Below are 22,167 nucleotides of genomic sequence, written 5' to 3'. Positions count from 1 at the left end.
AGCGCTGACGCCATTTGAAGCCATCGTGCTCTCCGGTCCCGTAGCGTTTTCTTCGACCGACACGCCCGACAGGCCTCGCAGGTATCCTCTTTGTGTTCGGGGGACAAACACAAATTACAGACCAGATGTTGATCTGTGTAAGGATACTTGTTGTGGCATTCGGGGCAGAAGCGGAATGGGGTCCGTTCCATTAGCCTTGAAGACGCACGCGGCCGGGCCGACCAGGCCCCGCCGGGGAATAGAAGACCCGAAGGGCTACCGGAGCTCTTCTTGATTCGGTGTCGATCTGCGTTAACTAACCCGATACCGAACGCCAACAATACCGTCGAATTTTCAGAGATTTAACTAACTTTCCAAACCGAAACACGGAGCGAAGAGGAACAAGTCCGAACACGATGGCAGAAAGAAAACAATCTAAGATGGAGTCGACGCCCATGCGCAATGGAGCCGAAAGGGGAGGAGTCCCTCGATCTCGTGACTCGAAAAGACTTCTTCGAAGAAAAACAACTTGTAACACTCCGAGTCCAACACTAGATGGCGGGATATGCACAGCATGTGTATCTGCAGCTACACATGCCATCGAACATATATCTATAAATGTGTGTGTATGTGTGTGTGTGTGTGTGTGTGCGCACAGCGAAGTTAGATAATTAAGAATAAAAATGCATCACCATGGGGATCGAATCTAACATCATCCTTGCCAACATCAAGCTGAGGAACCCTGGACAGCCGAGAAAGGAGAATCCTTTCCCGATGGGATTTTGTTTTGGGTAGTGCATCCACCCCACAGTGAGTTCCTTTTTCCCCAGCACCAAGCTTCCCCACCTTATATACCATGAAGAAACCCAAGAGGAAAATTCTGCTCCCCCTAAGTTATGAAATTCAAGCACTGGCTGTACTCGGTCTGCATTGAAAACACGCAAAGGAACAGGCCCTGCCGCTATGCGCATTCCAGAGGCAGGTGGGCAGTACTTTTCCATAGTGAAAACATTGAAACCATTCCCAGTCTAAGACTCTCTTATGTCTACGTCCACATCTCACATGTTATGTTCCTGCACGGTACAACATGGTGCAGGTGAGAAGAAGTGAAAACACGTTCAGTGTAGAAAACAAGCTTTGTGTGACGGCATCTGAAGTTAAGCTAAGCACAAAATGGAGTCAGTGGTCAAGATGGAGCCTGTGGTTAAATAAAGATAGCATTACAGACGGGTATGCCCAGACGTGGGGTCCTGTGTGCCCCATGCCACTGGAGTCAAGCTAGCACAGCTGATTAGGGGTGATACCCAGAAATCAGTCCCAGGATGCTCGTTTTCAGTCCAGTCCAGGCAGGCCAGGCCAAGCTGTTTGGGCAGGACTGTTCCCCTCGTGAGCAGAGTCAAAGCTGATGTGCATATAGCTGGGTCCAAATTGGAATAGCATGGGTAGCAAAAAAAAAAAAACAATGGATTTAAGCCCAGATCTCTGTACGAGGGGGTGAATGTTTGACATTGTTCAGCTTCCAGTCCATCACTTGTTCTTTTTGCATTTATACCCATAGTTGCAGCAAAAAGAGTAGAGGTCTTACACGAAAGGAGTCAGGTGGGAGATCATGACCTGTAAGAACAGAGAGGGATGTCACACACTCCACCTATTCACTGTAACCTACCCAAATTAGGGGATCAATCAAGGTACAATGGTCATACACCTGTTTTTTTTTTTTTAAAGGACTTTCACCCATGTGTGGCATGCTTCGGTGAGTCCTTGCCCAGCTTGCTAGTCATTACTTGGCAGGCTCAACCCCATTCTGGAGAGAGCTCTTACTGGTGGGCAAGTGTTTTGGGATCAGGAGAAATTAAATATGCCTCTAGGAAACCTCCTGTGGATCTTAATGCCCAAGGCAGTTAAAAACCAAAGAGGGATGTACTAGAAGACATTATCCACTCCTATATATCAAAGAGCCTAGTGACATTTCTACCGATTGGTATTTTTTTTCTTCAAATTGTGTGATGTGCCTGTGTTTTAAGCCCCTTCCTTGAAAGTAGCGAGGTTGATTAGTTTAAGAATGCCTTTTTGGATGTTGAGGATGACTAACTGTATTGTTTATCTGGCGATTGAATCAAAACATACAAACATGCATAAGAAAGGTTGACAGAATGTTGTGTTCGTTTTTGCATGATGCCATGCGTTCACAAAGAAAGAGGAAAAATAGAGGAGGTTGTAGGATGTTTGAGGAATTGATTGATATATTTGGTAATATATGGTGCAGATACTTTCCATGGAGAATACGGAGCACGCAGTTCCTTACCAACATGGTGTTGTTTAATGTTCTGCTGTTTTCACGGAAAAGATAAAGAAACCATGATTCTCGCCACTGTATCCTAAGAATCGAAACTTTGCCTCTCAAATCATGGGGTAATGGAGAAATCTGTGAGGACTGTGGTCTGGACAAAAAATACTAGTCCTATTTTGTTGTTCTATCGCGCACAATGCTGAGGCTGTGAATTTTCCAGGGCATTACAATATGCACCTGATTTCTAAAATAAAATAGATAAAACAGCGATACGTGATAATTGTAATCAAGTTAAGAAACGAACATTGACAATAGATCACCTGGCCACGCAGTTTTAACAACTTCACCTGGCAGTCATTTTCAGAAGTCTAAATATGAAAATGGCCGACACGCCGGCTCACTGCGTCCAGGGCACAGTTCATGAGGAGGAAACCTGCGCCGTGTCGCAGTGTGGGTTATCGGCTGCCAAGAGGCCAGAATCCCTCTGACTCATTCTTTCTCCTGGCTGCAGTGACGCTGCATGTTTCAGGGTATTCTCATTTGCACTCTCCACTAAGCACGAACCGCTGGTTCTGGGGCGCACAAACATGTTTTCCCCCCACAGGCGGTCAGCTTTCTTGCGATTGTTTGGAGTTATGACAACTGCTTTAAAGCCTTTCAAGCCAAACCTTGCATTTAGGTAGTAATAAAAGGTTTCACAGTATGCTGTGCGAGCCTGCATGAATAAAACTACACCTTCATAACACACCAAAAAGATTTTTCATACCATTGCGAAGCTTCCGTTCTTTAAATAATATATTTTTTTCTAAAACTGAAAAATGATCTTGGAGTCTCGGCTGTAGTAAACCAGTCCTTTACACCAAACGACGACGACGACAAAGGGCACTCAAGAACCATTAATAGGAAAACAGGGAGAGGCAGGGCCTTCAATCAACCATGCTTTCTCGAAAGTTCCTTACCCTTGATCCATTAGTATGTCCACTTATTTTTAAATCCGACCTCTAGCAGAGTTTAACCAAAACAAAAATGCAGAAATGTTTTGTTTAAGTGCAACTGCGGCTTTGTAACTCTGACGGTATCTTGTTGGGCTGTTTTTGAGCGGTGATGTCTGAAAATAAAGTTCTAAGTCTGAGAAATATTGGGTAAAGGCACAAACAAGTGCTTAGCTCTGCACTGCACTATAAAAGCCCATCATGATACGGACCCTTAAGTGCAACCCGTCGATAACCTTGGTTGGCACAGCTGGTGGACTAAGTAGCAAATCAAAATAGGTGAATTAAAAATGTACTAAATCCGGGCGAAAATGCAACAAGTTGACATGTTCTGCAAGTGCATCTTGTACATCAAGGAACTAGTTTAAAATTCTTCAGGTTGCCAACATTTTTTTTAATAACCAGCATTGGAAAAGCCAATATGTCTCGGCAATCCGAGAGCTATAGACGTTGGCAATGTTAATGCACCTGTGTAAATCAATAAATAGCCGTACACAAATACGTTTACATTGCCAACGACTATCACTCTCGGATTGTTGAGACCAATTGGCTTTGCCAATGCTTGTTAATACTATTAGGACTAACGTTTTACCTCATTATCAGTTTAACAATTAAATGCAGGATTCAGCAACTGAGCGGTAACCAGTTAACGTTTGCAAAGGGCCTGCCTCTGTACGACTACACATGTGGCAGTACCTTTAATAACTTTTGATCCGCACCAACTAGAAATGATTTTTTATTAACATCTGTAAATTATGCTGCAGGTGATGGATTATGTAGCAAATCTTTAATCATGTGGAAAACGCCACAGCATCACACAACTCCAGTGGTCCTATCCCTGACTATCACATTAATAGGCGCAGCATCCCAAGACAAGAGCACCTCTCTGGTCGGTCCCGCATGACACACACACATTTTGCACAAAACATCAAAACAAATAAATCACTCTGTCAGCCATGTACTCCATCACGGTGTAACCTGCTCCTTGTCCGAATACGTGCTTCAACCCCTCCCACAGGGGTATGTTGTACATTTAAATACAAATGTATACAAGACAATACAGCTGCCACAAGATATCTTACTGTGTAGAAAGTGCTTTTACATCTTGTTGATTTGGTCGGCACTATGCAAAATTTCAAATAAGTATTGCTAGAAATAGGGCCCAGACCACTCTTGTCTGGGTAAGGGAAACAACACACCTAAGGTAACACCTGCTCACCCCCCTTGGCAGCTTGGCACAAGCAGTCAGACTTATCTCAGAGGCAATGTGCAAAGTATTTGTGTGCATACACGCACACACACAGTAATACAGCAAAAGCACCAGCAAAGTACTTCACACCAGTTTAGAAAAATAGCCAATATTTATCTGAGTAAAACATGACCAACTCACACACTAAAAACGGAGGAACAGGGTTAAATCTACCAATCTATAATTCACAACCTTGAAACCCTCTGGGTTTGAAACAATTGCCCTCACCCACTAGTTAGTGGCCTGCTTCATCATTGGGCATGCTACTACATCCAGGTGCAGACCAACATCCTGGCCAGACCGTTTTTTGTCCACCAAAGCTTGTATCAAAGCAGATACCACTTTCATTGCTTAGGGTTCTGCTATGTAAATCCTCAATACTTAAGTGTCTAGGAGGGTACCCTCTGGATTCTTTATTCAACAGGTCCCCCTGACAGGGTTAAAACCAAACATGGGGTAAACGGCAGATATCAATGTCCTAGGTCCCTTTGCACTCATTCACACCAACATGTTTCAGCTCTGTTCTCAGCCGCTTAGGTTCTCCGGGACTTCACCAGGGTATTAGATCCCTTCACTCAGGTCACAAGTTGAGAAGGTGAGGAGTCACTGAAGCCGGTGTGGCGTCAGTTCCTTACTGCCACTGAGGAGATGAGGCATCGGTTCCTTCCTGCTAAGCAGGGGAGGTGAGGCGTTGGTTCCTTACGGTTGCAGGGGAGGTGATGCTGTGTTGGTGGCGAGGTGTTGGTTCCTTACATAACGGCAGGGGTCGACGAATCCAGCTTGTCAAGACACAAGTAGTCGACTTTACAGTGTCGCAACCACAACATGGGGCCACATGTGCTGCAGAAATCGGAGTGGGGTGCCACGGACGTCAGTGATATGGTGCTCTGGACTCATGCTGGGGTGGGAATTCAGAGGTGCTGAGGCAGCATCAGGCCTGCAGCATCAGTTGCGGTCGTTGCACTTAGCGGGGACCACGGCTCCGGTGCAGAGTTGGACAGCGGTGCCGGCTCCAAAGTCACTCTGGAGTTGATGTGCTTGGTTTCTTATTGGTTGCACAAGAACTCACTCCCGAGGGCCCAGGCACTGGCTCTGGAACAACTTGCAAGTCAGGACTCTCAGGAAGAGAGTCCAGGTGCTGGCAGATTAAGTCTTTGATGTCTCTAAGACTTCTTAGCAGGAGGGAAGCTCAGTCCAAGTCCTTGGAAAATCTTTGTAAATAGGATGTAGAAAGCAAAATCCAGCCCTTTCACTCCTAGGATAGAAGCAGCAGGCCAGCACAACAAAGCAACAGGCAGAGTGGTAGTCCCTCCTACAACATCCAGCTCTCATCCTGGCACAGTGTCCTCATACCAGAAGTATTCTAACTATATAGTGTCACAGGTCAAGGTACTTATACCTATTTCTTTCTTTGCACCGTGCCCATATGGCAGCCTTTGGTCTGCCTTGGGCATACCTTAGGGGTGACATTCATGTAGTAAAAGGAAATTGCAGTTACAAAAATGCCCACACAGACACTGCAGTGGCAGGTCTGAGACATTTTCACAGGGTCACCCATGTGGGTGGCACAATCAGTGCTGTAGGCTCACTAGTAGCATTTGATTTACAAGCCTTGAGCACATATGGTGCATTATACTAGGGACTTTCTACTAAATCAAAATATGCCAATCATGGATAAACCAATTACCAATACAATTTAGACAGACAGCATATGCACTTCAGCACTGGTTAGCAGTGGCAAAGTGCCCAGAGTCCTACATCCAACAAAAACAGATCAGAAAAAACAGGAAGGAAGAAGGCAAATAGTCTGGGGATAACCTGCTAAAAAGGCCAGGTCCAACAAGTATTAAGTGCGATTTTAAGCCCTGTCTGGAAGTAGTTCTTCTGAGTCTCAACACGTGTCTCTATGTTTGGAGGTACTGTCCCACCAAGAGAGTGTGTGGGCTTTGAACCATGAATAAAGACGCCTCACTTATGGACAGCCAGCATCCTGCGGTCATGGGGGTGGGTGCTGTGCAGCAGGGCTCCGAAGCGGCGCTCAAGGCGGGCCCTCTGCATGCACAACATGCTCGCTTCCGCCTCTAGCTCTTCAAAGATGATGCCAGCCTGGTAGCAGAGCTTGGACAGCTGCTTCACAACCAGCAGAAGGGATCAGGTGCTCACCTACTGCAGTGAGCCCACCGGCACCCCGTGTACCACCAGCCCCACAGCTCACTTGTGGAAAGGCAACCCAGGGGCAGGCTCCTCAGAAACCCTTCAGGGGTCACAGCGCATCCCCATGTGCGAAAACCAGAAAAAATCCCCAAAAAAATTGCACTAATTTCAGATATCCTTTGTGCTGTCCTGCAGTTTTTCTGCAGCCCTGCAGTTTCATGCTGGTTTGTTTCCCTAGCAGGTAGGAAGCAGAGTACAGGATTTGTTGTTAATTCACGTGTTTTGTGCAGCTGCTGGAAACAATACAGTTTATCTTTGAGAGAAAAAAAAGTTTCCTTTTAATACATCTGTTTACATGCCACATAGGGAAATCCCATGCAAGAAAGATCACAGTTTTCTGAGCACTGCACATGAAGTTGCTGGCAGGATCCTACTGCTGAGCTCAGCAGCTACTTTGTGCGTTCAAATTCAAACAGGAAAGTGAAAGCCTATCTCCTCACACCTCCCAATCTGCGGGCTTTAGGTGTCACAGGGCAGACAGCGCTTCCGAAAAACTGCTCACTGCGCTGCTTTGGAGAATTCACAATCATTTCCATTTCCATAGAAAATACTACTACCATTGTCAAGATGGTAGTTATCTGTTTACAATTTAAATGAGTCTCTGCATCGACAGCAGCTCAACATCCTGTGATTGTGGGCAAATCACTTAATCTCCCCATGTCTACCAAAAATATGAATGTCTCATTGTGCAATGTAATTGGTGCTTGTGTAAAGAACTGCAACACCTTTGGGTTGAGTTTGCACTATATAAAACATAAAAAAAAAAAATTAAACAGAAAGAACCTGCAGCGTGATCTGCAGTGCTCCTAATGTGTGGCAGACCCGTCACCATTTTAAAAAGTAGTCCAGAAACATTAGTTAAAAAATGGCTCCTGCGTAGCATTATAGCACTTAGCTGGTGTTCGCGGGGAGGGCTAAAGACCAGACCAAGCATGATGTAAGCACGTCCTTGTTAAATGGGGAGAAGGAAAAATGGAGTGACAATGGTGCCAGCAAACGAGAAGCCTATAGACGGGCTGTAAGCCCAAAAACAAATACAGCATGTCTTGCGGTCTACAGCCAAGACCTAAAAACAAAACAAATGTTCATATAAAATAAAAACAAGTTTGTGGGCTATTGTGGACACTGTATTTAAAGTCGAACCATGGAAACAAACACTTTCCTTTCTTCTGTAGCAGACTGACGGCTGTCAGCTAACTCACCATCTTTAATAAACACTGCATGACATACAGTGGAAGCGGTGGCAGTAATAAAGCTGCAATTTGACAAAACATCAACAATACATTTTCACTAAGTTAATGTTCCTGAAGGATTCATCACAACTTGTTTCTCCATGAGATGGCCTAGCCTGAACAGAATGGGGGCCTGATGGTCATGTCGGATGGTTGAAAAGGCACAGACTGCAAGGTAACAAACTGTCATTGTAAACTTTCCTAGGTCCCACCGATTCGCAAGAAACAAGTGGTAGACTAGGCCATTTTGTTCTACTGTGGGCTAATTTCGGTATTACTGTTAAAATTTTGAAGACAGCAACTAATAAACAACTTTGTAAATATCTCAAGGGTGACCATATACTGTATTCCTCTCAGTCAAATTTCAGGGCAGTATACAGCACAGAAACAACCGTAGTAGTAGTCACAGTCCCTATTAGGTCGACTGTACATAAAGGTAATGCAGTGGCACTTCAACTTCTCAACCTCTCTGCTGCATTTGATACAGATTTGCATACAGTACTACTTGATCAACTCTGTGACATTGGGGTGCACACACCTGGCCTCCGGACTGACTGAGAAACTTTTTATACAGTTGTTACCAAGTAGTCTCTATTTTGTCCAACAAATCCGGGATGGTCAACAACACCAGCAAAGTGTCTCACTGATCCTCCCGGAGCCCCATATTTTTCAACATTTATGTTGCCTCTCTGGGTAAGGTCATGAGGTCTCTTGGAATTCGATTCTATCCTATGTGGATAACACCATAATGGTGTTGTCGCTCGGTCAGGACATGGAGATTACAAAAGCCAAATTTGCATGTGTCTGAGTGCTGTGGCTACATGGATGACACAGAGCTTCCTCAAGCTATACAGTGGGAAAACGAAAGTTATGCTTTTTGGGAATGCTTCCCAGACTTGGTTAGACAATTGGTGGCTCCAGGAATCGGGCAAGCTGCCGGGCCCAAAAAAGGTTGTGGGAAACCATGGCTTTGTAATGCATGATAAGCTTTTCATGGAGGGTAGGCCGGGTAAAGGCAACTTTTGGCACTTGTTTTAGAATTCTTCGCCTTCTCAGGAAGGTGTTTTGTGGCTGCCTCTTGACTGAAGGAAGACTGACCCAGGCACTAATAAGTAAAGGCCGGTAATGCCCTGATGGTAAATATGTATCAATCCCTGGTGACTCAACTACAGAGGTTCTAGAATACACAGCTCGCCTTATCTACTATCTTCCGGCAGGCTCCCAGATTGGTCAAGCAATGAAATCAATGCACTGGCTCCCAGTTAGAAAACATTAATTTTTAAGCTAGTCTTACTCATAAGGTTCTCGTATATTTGGCTAGTCCATTGTATCTTTGTTCCCGAATCAGTTTTCCAACTTGGCCAGGGCCTTGAGATCACTGGATACTGCACTGGCTGTCCCTCATTGCATTCAAACTACTCGAAATGAAGGTAACTCCTTTTCGTTTCTTGCTCCATTCTAGTGGAATAAGATAGCTGTTCACATTTGCTGTTACCATTCTTGTTTCGAACTTTTAAAACCTTATTAAAACCTAACTTTTCAATATTCTCTCTGGGACTCTGTTGTGTTTAGCTTTATACAGTTTTAGCACCGGGATACTCTGTAGGGGGTGAGACATTTAGTGCTATATCAAGTGTCTATAACATAACAGTCGTTATTCCTTATATCTAGCGCCCAACAAAACATCATGGCTGGTAACTTGTAGTCTATTTGCTGCATGAAGTCACGGCCCAGCACAAAAATAAACAAATACGCCCATGACCCACAATTCAAAAGAGCGTTTATGCGCCCTTCTTACCTGAGTACAGAGAATACTCTTGCCATTTTTCCTATTGCTCGAATCTTGTTCCTTATGACCTCCTTCCGTGCGGCCGCTGTTGCTCCTATTAACAAGAAATTACCCAGGGTGAGCCTTACCAAGAAGGTTCTCTTGTGCATAATCTTAACACAACAAATTAGGTACAATTACTACAGTCTACATTTTTGCAGGGATTTGTTTGAAATAGTTTTCAGGCTATTATCAATAGCTAAATAAAAAAGCACTCCTGCACGGTATAAAAGCAGCGGTTATAGTAATGCAAAGATGCACTGGGCGGCATTCGCCATTTCACAGGAAAAACACTGCATTACATAAAGGTATTTCAAGTTCTAAACTAGGTTACACGCGCGCTGTCCTGGTATCATTCCCAGTAAGTTGTATTATGTTCTTAATCAAGATATTTCCCAAGAGCTTTCTTAAATAAAAGCCACTTTCTACACTGTTTCAGTGGATTTCATGTATGCCTCGGTGAATACATAAAATGACTTAATACCGATGCAGAAGAGTTACAGAATACTATGAACCACTGAATTTAAAAGTTTTCCCAAAACTCCCTCCCTTGTTTGTGTACCCGAAATAAGAGCGGTTGAATTAAATGATAAAATGTTTCAGCGTCTCAGCTGAGGCTCACGGAAGTTGGGCTGTTTGAACAAGTCTGTGCGTGTCATGTTCTTACTGATACTTGTCCAACACCATCCAATACACAAATATATAGTAAGAGTGTTTCAATAAAATAACCTTATTTAGATGTGATTATGATTTTAGGATATATTTCAGGAGGTGGTATCTACCGTGCTCCAGAAAAAAAGCGTTGCTACCATGCACTAACCTATGGAGAACTTTTATTTCTAGAGATTCTAATGAGGGTTATTTCACACATTTATAGCCGCACAAAATGAATGCAAAATTCAAATGTGAAACCAGTTAGAGCTGCTCATCTACCACACTCATGAGACGCATTAACTTCAGATCATTTCCATAACCGTTTGTTCTTTTCCTTCTAGTTTAGTCTTGGCAGTCTGTTTCCTCGTTTCGCTGCATCTGTCTAAGTTTGAAATGATCTATACTACAGTTTCTGGTGGTCTACTCTTAGTTGTTTGCTTTGGCTTGTAGCACAACAGTCCAAATTTGGAGTGCTATGGAAACAATACAAGGAAAGGTCATCAAGATACTAACATTTAAGCCATACTTCTACACAAGGACGGGAACAGTCTACTGTACACAGTCATTGGGCGACCTGGTATGAATACAACTTTTGAGGATCGAAGACGACATTCGTTTTCTGAAGAAATGCACGAAACAATGTTTCCAACTTGGGAACAGAGTTCACTATTTTAGTAAACTAGTTACAGTTGCAAATACAAAAAAAAAATGGATAAGAGTTATGGGCTTGTTTTGCTAAAATTACAGGAACTCTTTTTGAAAACTATTTGGAAGGTCACAATGTTGCACATTTTTTTCTCCAGATGTTAATCTATTTTAAGTTCACGTCTATGTTTGTAGTCCTATTCTCTTCAGTTGCTATGATAGTGATGAACGAGGATGCAACATATGTAATACAATCCAATTATTTCTATTGAAAACATATATCTATCTGGACTTTCTATAATTTTCAATTAAGTAATAGAGGATGTTAAACCTACAGAATGCATCAAGCTCCCGTTAAATTAAAATTACAACTATGAAATGTGTGAAACACATTCCCCACACTTCTCTCCAAAATGCAAACACTGTCAAAAAAGAAGTCATTAATAGCTATGTCTAAATACTTTCTCCAAAGGAGAAACAATTAAGAGGTGTGCAGCAATTCAAGTGAGGCAGTTTGTCTTTTAAATCTTCATACTACCTACCAAAAGTAATTTCTACCCGATTTACAATTTGGGAATTACAATTCTGCATAATGTTAAGAAGTCCCTTCACATTACTGGATAATGAAGGAAATCTTTCTTGGTGCTAGTGGTTTTGTATATGTTTTTGCATCACCCTGCAAAATAGTCTATGTTCCCGATTCTTTTGATTGTTATACCATGACTGACGCCACAAGAGCCACTATGTCCACAGTTAAAAATCCAGTTTTGTACACTACCCCAAGGATCAACACTGCTACACATTCGAAAAGTCATTTGCACTCAATAGAATGAAGGGCAATGTCTAATGGACTTCCTCCTCTCCTCGATGCGCCAGCAAGAGATACATAGAGAGCAGTTGGCAGTATATGCATCATTAAATTAGAAAAGCTACCTCAAATTTCTGACTAGCAGAGAGTAGGCTTTAGAGCTCAGAAACGGCCAAAGGGACAACACTCAATGGCACACACGTCCTGTAATTTCTCCCAATATATGCATATTAAAGACAAAATGTGGCATTCTGAGTGGAACCGGTTTAAGCAGAGTTCGACAGGAGGTGGGCATTAACTGGACTACCCTTAACACACTGAAAATTGCTGTGTCCTTAAGGAAATATAATAGAGCCAAGTACGATTCAAACTAAAGGAAACAAACCCGAGCACTATAAGGCAAAATGAACTTGCATCTACAGTGATATTAGTACAATGTGCAAATGACTGCGTCCAGGCTTACACTAAAGAGGGACTTACTTTTGGAATTTCATACTGTCTCTGCTCCAGACAAAAGACATTTATGTTCATTTGAATCTAATACAAAAAAAACAAGGCAGAAAAAATCCAACTACATTTTGGGGACATTGCTTCCTGAACAAGAGCCGCCCATTTTTGATCAATGAGAAGATGAGATTTATTAAATTATCTAATACAGCCAATGCAGGAAATAAATGACCACCTTACATTCAGTGGAGGCATGGTAATCTTTGTACAGCTTGCATCAGGGACGTGGAAAAAAAACTAGGTATTCTGCGCTGGATGATGTGATATCAATTGAACATCAGGAAATTATTTGAGGCAAGTTCTCACCACCACTTCTTCTAACTTGTTTTTGGACGTTTGGAGGGTAACTTGGCAAAAACTGATGTTACAGGCATCGAGAATGCTAAACACAAATTACAAATGTCCATGGACTGAAAGGTAGACACTGCTATCAGGGCACAACTGTCAGCTCCAAGTGTAAACAAAGCTTGCAATAGGAGAACAGATGCAAAGCACAACAAAAATATATCTCGGGGACATTTTTTTCAAATAACATCTGCAGGAATCCGATTGCCTTTGGATGCTTCCGTTTCCATGTTTACAAAAATGACAGATGTTTTACAAGTCTTTCTTCTACGGGTCATAGTACAAACTTCATCAGTGGTCGTAGTCGTTTTGTTACAGCACACATAAAAGGAGGATTGACTCCTATAGAAGTTTTATAGAAAAGACTTCCTCACTCGTAGAAGATTAGAGTACCAAAAGGAGTAGGTTCGTGCATAATCAATTAAATCATAGTATAGTTCTAATGCAATCATTCAGTACATATGAAAAGGGGAGGGACGGCATATATCCCGCACACATCCAACACACATGCGAAAGAGCTCAAGTGGTGTGTCTCACTCGTTTGTGAAACTGACCTATTTGGGGGTTGGGGTAGTGAAGGAGTAAGAAAGTAATGAGTTTGCGACCATTACAACTAATTTTGACTACAAAAAGGGTAAAGGGAGGAGGCAAGGGGGCAAAACCCAGCAGCTTTGGCAAAGCAAAAAGTTTTAAATAACTTCACAGCCAACTACTGCACTGCGCTGAGTGAAGCTTAGAGATAAGAATTGACATTGGGAGGGCAGGTTAGCCCACAGTTAACAGCTATCGGTTTTGAACAGGCACATGCCCAAAGCATGTCACTGATACTTCCTTGGTCCTCAAAAATATGCAATAATATCAAATGGAGGTCGGAGTTCATGCAGGGTCTGATCAATGTGTCTTCTCTCATGTTATGCATCTAGTAATGTGGTCTTACAAACCATCTGTCCGGAATCATTACTTCCGAAAGCAACAAGACAGTCTCACAACTGCAAATCCATCGTTTGATCACACATCCGTGCAGTACAAGCGTCATATCCACGTTTTTCACACAGAATGAAACACAATGTCAGACAAAAGATCTCCTTGTTCGGATGAAATTCATGTAGCCCTTTGGGATGAAGGAAGAGCAAATCCAAAGAAACACAAAGTCCCCTTTAAACATTTTGAAGAGCTCTGAAGCACAAAGGGCTTAGCACTTTTATGTTCCTGGCCCAAGAAAGGAGTGATAAATTTTAAGATGCCATTGGATAGAAATGTGTGTATATTAAACTGACAAGAATAAAGGAGGGAAGTAGTGTTCCTCATTGGCCTTAAGAACGATTTTCTAGGATGGCTCCATTTGGTCATGAGGTAAATTTTGCACTTTCCCAAAAATAAACCCGTTTCAGCCAGGGGTGTGAAATGGGCATGCCCAGAACAAAACATGATAAGATTCATTTGCTTTTGAACAAAAATCAAATGCAGGATTTTCATGGAGCAATCACTACCTCCAGGTTTGCAGGACAAGGGATACATATCAAAAGGTAAATCCTCTAGGAACTACGTACTAAAGAACAAGTTACTTACCTTTGGTAATGCCTTATCTGGTAGAGACATATTCTAGTTGTCGATTCCTTCTTACCATTGAACTCACCCCCCACAAGGTGTCAGACTGGGTCCCAAGAATTTTCTGGGCAGTACCCCTGTGCGCCATTAGGTGGCGTTGATTGGCTCTACATCAGTCAGAATTGTCTGCACCGGATATGCTATTGCTGGTCCGCCCCGGTGCGCTGACTTCAGTCTCTTTTCACGACTTTCCACGCCAGAAGTGTAGAGCCATGAAAAACACTGACTACTGACACATCAAAACCAAGGCCTTGAAAGGGGAGTCCCTGTCCCTAGAAATCAGTTCTCGGAGTACTTACCTTTGAATAGATACTCAAGCAATACCACCCCCAGAGGTGGGTCTCTAAACCAAGATCATACTAGAAAGTGCTGCTGGATCAAATTGGCAAAGTACCCATCCCTATGGACCTGACTGTCCAGGCAGTAGTGTTTGGTAAATGTGTGCAGAGAAGCCCACATTGCCACCTGACAGATGTCAAAGACTAGAACTCTACATGCTAACACAGTAATCGTGGCTGTAGCTTTGGTAGAATGAGCATACAAACCTTCAGGTGGTTGCTTTTTGGCCAGTGTGAAGCAGATCTTAATGCAGAGTACGACCCACCTAGGTATATTCCGCTTCTGCACTGCCTGACCTTTTTTCGCAGCCACATAAACGACCAAGAGTTGATTATCCAACCAGAACTCTTTTGTATGATCAAGGTAGAATGCAAACACTCTTTTTGGGTCCAGGCGGTGGAGTCCCTCCTCTTCCTTAGATGGATGTGTGGGTACATAAAAAATAGGCAAGGTGATGGAATAGCCAACATGAAAGTCCATAACCACTTTTGGCAGAAAGGAGGCCCTAGCGTGAAGCTCCACTTTGTCAGGGTAGATGGAAAGGTAGGGCAGCTTAGATGACCATGCCTGCAGCTCCCTCACTCTGCGGGCAGATGTAATCGTCACAAGGAAGGCCATTTCCAAAGTGAGAAGCCTGAGAGGACAATTGTGGAGAGGCTCAAAAGGAGCGCACATCAGAAATGTCAAAACCAAATTCAAATCTCATTGAGGCATAATGAATGAGGATGGAGGAAAGATACGTGTACAACATTTAAGGAATCTATGTACAATAGTGGACTTTAAGGAAGAACATTGATCATGAAACCTAAAAAAAAAAGCAGAAATAACAGACAATTAACCTTTGAGTGCCTATATCAGAGCCCTGCTGGGCCAGAGAAACAATAAACAGGACCTCAGAGAGGGGGAAGAACGGGGGTCAACAGACTTGTCGGTGCACCATGCCATAAATTTCTTCCACCACCGGTGTATACTGCTTTGAAGGCGGGATGCCCGGCTGCCAAGACTGTGTTACAGACTTCTTGGCAGAAGGTCAAAAGCTGTCAACTGTTGCCGCTCAATCTCCATGCAATAAGGAAGAGAATTGACAGGTTCGGTTGCAGAACCCTCCCCTGCTTCTGCGACAGAAGATACAAAGGGGCAGTCTGATCAGAGGACAGATGTACATGCTCAACAGCTCAGGATACAGACTCTCCTTGCCCAGTCTGGAGCCACAAGGAATACTTGGGCCCAGTCAGTTTTGATCTTATTGAGAACTCTGGGCAGAAGAGGTATGGGTTGAAAGGCATACAGGAGGCCCAAGTTCCACTCAAGACGAAAAGTGTCTCTGAGCGATTGCCGTCTTGGAAACCCCAACACGCAAAACTGCTGACATTCCACTTTGCAGGTGTCAACAGATCTAACCACCGCTCTCCCCACTGCTGAAAGAGACCTTTGCACCACCTCCAGGTGGAGACTCCAGTCATGATCTGTTAGACATTTTTGGCTGAGTTTGTCTGCTCTGGTGTTCAGAGAGCCCGTCTGATGTTGAACCACCAGGGAAATGCTCCCCTGCTGCTCCAACCACGTCCACAGTTGCAGAGCCTCCTAACAAAGGGTCCCGATCCCACCCTACGCTGCTTGTTACAGTACCACATGGCGGTGGTGTTGTCCATGAACACCTACATCATCTTTCCCTCTGACCTCCACCTCCCAGATGGCCCCCTCCCATCCCAGGAGTGATGCTTCTGTCACTACTGTCAGATCTGGTTGGAGAAGGGAGAGGGATCTGCCTCTGACCCAAACGTGGCTCGTTAACCACCAATGCAGATCTTGTGCAGTTCCCTCTATGATCTGGACCTTGTCAGAGAGATTCCCCTGATGCTGGAAATTCAGGTCCCACTGCAAAGCCTCTATATGCCATCTGGCATGCACCACCAACAGGATGCAGGAAGCCATGAGGTCCAGCAGCCTCAGAGTCATTCTCAACGAAATGCAGGCATAAGGCTGAAACATTGGGATCACAGTCTGAATATACTGGAGTTGCCACTTGGGAGGATAAGCCCGAAACTGCTCTGTATCTATAACAGCTTCAAGGAAAGGGAGAATCTAAGAGGGAGTCAGGAGTGACTTCGGCATGTTTCTAGTGAACCCCAGTGGATGCACTGGGGTTCACTAGAAACATGGAGGTGGGAGATAACAGCTTGGGGCGAGCCCACCTTCCACAGCCAACCATTGTGTTAGGGGAAGACTGAAACCCCTCATATGCGCAGATGAGTTGAGACCACCGCACCTGGTGAACACCCGAGGGGTGCTGGTAAGGCGAAAGTGCCCGTGGCCTACCGTGAACCACAAGTAAAGTCTGTGGGCAAGCAGGAATATGAGAATAAGCGCCCTGCAAGTCCAACACTACCATCCAGTCTCCTGGGCCCAGGGCAGATAAAACCTGAGCCAGAGTGAGCATTTTGACCTTCTCCTTCTTGAGGAAGAGATTGAGGGATCAAAGGTCTAGGATAGGGCAGAGGCCATGGTTCCTTTGGGCACCAGAAAGTAGCATCCTCGACGCACCTACTTCTGGCACGGGAACCTTGTCTATGGCTTCCTAGGCCAAGAGAGCCATAACTTCCTTTTTGGGAAATAACAAGTGATCCTCCACCATCTGGTTGTATGATGGTGGCATGGATGGAAGGGTATCCTTGAAGGGGAGGGAGTTGCTCCTTTGGACTATCTGCAAAACCCACTTGTCTGACGTGATGGGTTGCCAGCAGAGGAGGTGTTGGCAAATCCAGCCTCCGACTGGCCCTTGATTTAGAGTCAGACTAGGAAGGCTTGGAGGTTGCTGCAAAGAAGGTAGGGTGGCAGTACACTGGCCAGACCCCTGGCTCCCTCATCCACAAGATCAGTGGATCCACGCCCTTGGCCACACAGAGGCTGGGCAGCATGTGCGGAACTGTGGCTGGCCAGGAATGGACACGGTTGGAGACCCCTTCTGGACAAGGGGCTGCCGCGAGGCCTAAGGAGCTGGCTAGAACACAAGAATCCTAGAAGCATTTGAGCACCAAGTCTGCCTTGTCTCTTAATACACTGATGCCATCAAAGGGCATGTCCATCAAAGTAGCTTAGACATCATCTGAATAGCTAGACGTTCTCAACCAGAAGTGGCACCTCTGGACCACTGTTGACGAAACAGCTCTGGCTAGTGAGTTGGTTGTGTCCATTTCACAACGGATAGTGAGCTTCGCTGGGTCTCTCACCATCGGCAACTGCCTGACAGAGTACAGCCTGAGCCTCCTCTCGGACTTGTGCAACCGTATCCCACAGCGCGTGGGAATAAATGTCCAAAAGGCATATTGTATTCACGGACCATAATGCTAGGCTGGAGGAAGAAAATAATTCGTATTTTGGATTCCCTATCTGGGGGGTACGGAAGGGAACGCGCTCTGGAAGTGGAGGCTTGGATGACCAAGCTCTCAGGGGTGGGGTGTTGCGTCAGAAAGCTTGGGTCCCCTGGAATGGGGCAATGGCTGTAGGCAATTGTCTTATTCACAGGAGCCCCTGTGCTGGGTTTGGGGCAGGTCCCCAGTAGGACATCTGTAAGGGCTTCATTAAATGGGAGCATGGGTTCTGAGGAGGAAACCCTAGGCTGAAGCACCTGTCAGGAGATTAGCCCTGACTGCCACCAAAGGCAACTCAAGGTCCAAGACCTCAGCTGCTATTCTCACCACCATTGAACAGGAAGTACCCTCCTCAGTAGCCGTGTTAGGAGGAGAAAGCATGCCAGTATCTAGAGAAGTATCCAGTCCGCTGGCCTCACCAAAGTCTGTATGCCAGTCCAAAGGGTCTTGGAGCAGGTATTCTAAAGGGTCTAGCGACCCACTTGAATTCCTCACCATAACCAAGCCCATAAGAAAGGGGCTCAGAATCTGACATAGGATGCAAGGCCAGATCGTTGGGTGCCCCTCGGCAGTTAAGCCGCAGAACCTCTCCTGACTCCGTGGGGCTCTAATGAGCTCCAGCAGAGTTGGACTGCCCAAAAATGAGGGGCATGGCCTCTTAAAATTCTCGGAATTGGGCAGGGGTCGCTCCGGCTCCAGAAAACTCACAGAAGGCATGGAGTTTGCCCAGGTTCCTTGGTACGAGGCCTCGAGTGCCGACGCTCCCTCGCCTTGTCAGTCGGCAGCGACGAAGTCCAAGAGCGTGCCGACCTCTTGCTTTTCTTCTTGTGCCTCAACTTATGTGATGTCCTGAGGACTTTGAGTGGGGCAATGACTATGGAGGACTCAGTGACCACTCCCAGGATCTTCCTTTCAACCAGGACCTCAACTTGCGTGGAGTCTAGCATCAGGCCGCCATCAGCTTTAGGGACCACTCCCATAAAGCTTTCAGATGCATGGCCTGACACTCTGAGCACAACTTTGAGTCTTGGTTGCGCTACAGACACTAAAGACATATGAGGTGCGGATCCGTCACAGACATCGCCTGGTCCAGGAACCGTGTGCCTTAAACCCAGTCTTCCTTGATGTCATCCTTGATGCACCAATAGTAGAAAACTCAAAAAATCTTTAACAAAAAGTCAAAAAAGGCCAGTCAAAAAGTGACAGAGGGGTACCTCTCTTTGGATTGGTGCTGGCTGAGAAAGAAAAGAACTTACTTCAGTGCGCCGGGGTGGTGCCTATATAGGACCCGCAATGTCATCTGGTGCATACGCCGCGGGCGTGGATGAAATCAACACCACCAAACAGCACACAGGGGTGCTGCTCAGGAAATTCTCCAGATCCAGTCTGAAGCCTGAGGGGAATTCACAGGTAAGGTATCTACAACTAGAAGTCTTGATCAAATAATGAGTGAAGTAAAAAGTGATGAACCAACCTCCTCACCCCCAATCCCTCTTGAATTGGACAAGAGATCCCACTTATGCTCAAGCCAGATTTGCAGGATGTTATGTAAATCAGAGTAACAAACCTTAAGAGTCTAGATGGGAGCCATAAGGATTTCTTTACAATTGAGGCTCTCATTGAAGTTCTGTAAAAGCCTTGGAAAAAGAGAGGGCTGGATGTAGGTGGGAGTTCACAGAAACCCCCCCACTAACCAGACAAACTGTCCACACAAACCAGGTTGACAGGCCATCCAAAAAAGGAACTGATCATACTTGAGACTGAGATGAGTCACAAATGAGTCTCCAGGAGATTGACTATAAGCCTGGTAGATGATTTATGGGAGTTCCTGGAGGATCTCAAATTCATGTGAAGAGTACACGCTTATTTTTTAGGCTGCTGGTTCATGAGGTGCCAATCTCTGCAATATAGGAGACTGGGAGAAACATGCCTTGCTGAAGAGACCCATGCATACAGAGGTACAGTCAGCTCAAGCAGCTCTCTGGAGTGGGTCCTCCACTCCAGATAGTTTTTTAATGGACAAGAGTGCCATGGAGTTTTTTGGGTGTACCAACAGCAACCCAGATCTCACCTCTTTAGTTTCCAGAGGGATGAAATCTGACTTAATCTCCAATGTTGTAAGTGCAGGGACACAACCAATTGGCCCTATGTAGTATTACTTGAGAGTTCCTGTAGTGTGCTCTCCATGGATAGTCTGAGTGGTGATCCTGAACTGGAGAAGGGAGCCATCGAAGGAAGAACCCACAATAAAGGTGGGAAAATGTCCCCACTATTAGAAGGTTCAAACCAGCCACTGGTGTTCCTGGATGAACTGCTACTGTTTTTTGTTTTTTTAGTTTTTTTACTATAGAGTTAATTCTAAATAGATACGCATGTTGGCCAAGTTTAATTGTAGCCAAAGAAACATTCGAACTACACCAAGGAGGAAGTGTAATGTATTTTTACTTCTTAACTTATTAGCTAGTCAGATGGAGAAAAGATTAAAAAAAGAAACTTCAGGGAAAGGGAGTTCTAAAACTGGAAGTGTGGCTTTCACCTATCTGATGTTCATACAGCTAAAAAAATATTACTAGCAGATGAGGGAGCCTACTGCATTTTTATAGTATATTATAATTATAAATGGTCGGTATGGAAGCAAATTTCTAAGGTAAAGACTGTAGTGTGGAAACCAAGTGGCACTATAATTTTATTGAGAGAGGTGAGTAGTGCACAAGAAAAAAGAACTATGGAATGTTACAAAAGTTCCATTTTCAGAAAAACAAACAACAAAGAAAGAGAAGGTCTCGCCGCCCAATCTTTTAAAATCAGGATTGGAAAATCAGGAATGGTCACATTTATGAAACAACATATACATTATTCTTGATGTAACTTTCTTGCTTCAAAAATACAAAGATTAGTTAGTGGTAACCATACTTAGAGGACGTTTTCCTTGAATTAAAAACACTTTCAGCATGAACATGAAAAGATAAACCTATGGGTACTGTCGATTTACAAACCAATCCACTTGTCTTAGCAGGAAAATAAATCAGGTAGTGGCAATCAGAAAGGTGGCTGGCAACTATGGGAACAATTTAGCAGTTTGCTTTATAGAAGGAAAATGGGCTACTAAAGTCCCCCAGGTTAAGTTTGGGACTGTGATTTAGAATCACAAGTTACAAATGCATATTCTCAACGCACTCAAGGATCTCTGTTCATATGTGCCTATGTTAATGGCAGGGCCTCTAACAAACTGCTGTGTGAAGAATGACCAATGAATAGGGAGAAATTCAGCAACATTATTGCAAGCCACAGGTCTTGTGTGGAAAAGTCAGAAACACAAGCTGCACCTTTAGTACCCAAGAAATAAAATTTAAAAAGCAAAACGTTTATAGATATTATTCAAAAGAACCGCTGTAAATGGTTCTAAAGATGCAATCGGCAGTCAGGAAGCCCAAAAATAAGTCTTCAGTCAGTTCTTCAGTTCATATTAGCAGTTATCACAACCAAGAAGGCTGACATGTTTCGGTCCTTGCTAGTGAAAACAATGATGGTACTATAGAAATAACAGACTTATGTACCCATAGCCATAAAAGACACTTTCGCCAGCCTCAAAGCCAGACTTGAGTGTCAATGATCATAGAAAATATATTTCCTTCTCCTAATTTGTTGAGGGAAATGGGCCTGTTTTGTTACATCATCAGTCGCGCAGCTTTAAATATGGATACATGTATCTATTAAATACAAATATCTTGAAACAAAAAATATGACGACTTAATATCCATAATAAACGCATCATGTCATGCACACAAAATCTCTATTATTCATTGTGATACGTTATGCTCATCACATTATTTTTTCAGGACATTGCCGTGAACATAAATAAAATTATAAATTGTTAATAGAGGACAGATCTTAAGAGTGTAGTAGCTTTATATGGTCTTGCTAGTTCACTGCAACAAGCTGTAGACAAATATTACAGGCCACTAGGATTAGATGACGAAGCAAGTGAAAGGATTATACTTGGGAATCAATTTTAAGTGTAAATAAAGTATCACAAAAAAGTTCTAAGATATTATTGCTCAATAACATTATTTAAAGCATATGGATTTAGATTTTTTTGTACATGA

General features: G+C 44.0%; 1 protein-coding gene across 10 annotated transcripts in view; it reads right to left on the bottom strand.

Annotated features, from left to right (window-relative positions):
- Window positions 1–22,167, bottom strand: part of PPP3CA (protein phosphatase 3 catalytic subunit alpha) — a 608,768-nt gene that overhangs the window by 20,418 nt on the left and 566,183 nt on the right. For all 10 annotated transcript variants that reach the window (XM_069230223.1, XM_069230221.1, XM_069230225.1 and 7 more), the window contains one exon: window positions 9,755–9,839. In XM_069230223.1, the coding sequence (XP_069086324.1) occupies window positions 9,755–9,839 (85 nt within the window). The remainder of the gene's footprint in view (window positions 1–9,754; window positions 9,840–22,167) is intronic.

This window comes from Pleurodeles waltl, chromosome 1_1 (assembly GCF_031143425.1).
Source record: "Pleurodeles waltl isolate 20211129_DDA chromosome 1_1, aPleWal1.hap1.20221129, whole genome shotgun sequence".
Lineage (NCBI taxonomy): Eukaryota > Metazoa > Chordata > Amphibia > Caudata > Salamandridae > Pleurodeles > Pleurodeles waltl.
Note: the sequence above shows the minus strand (reverse complement) of the source record. Positions and strands in the feature narration are given on the sequence as shown.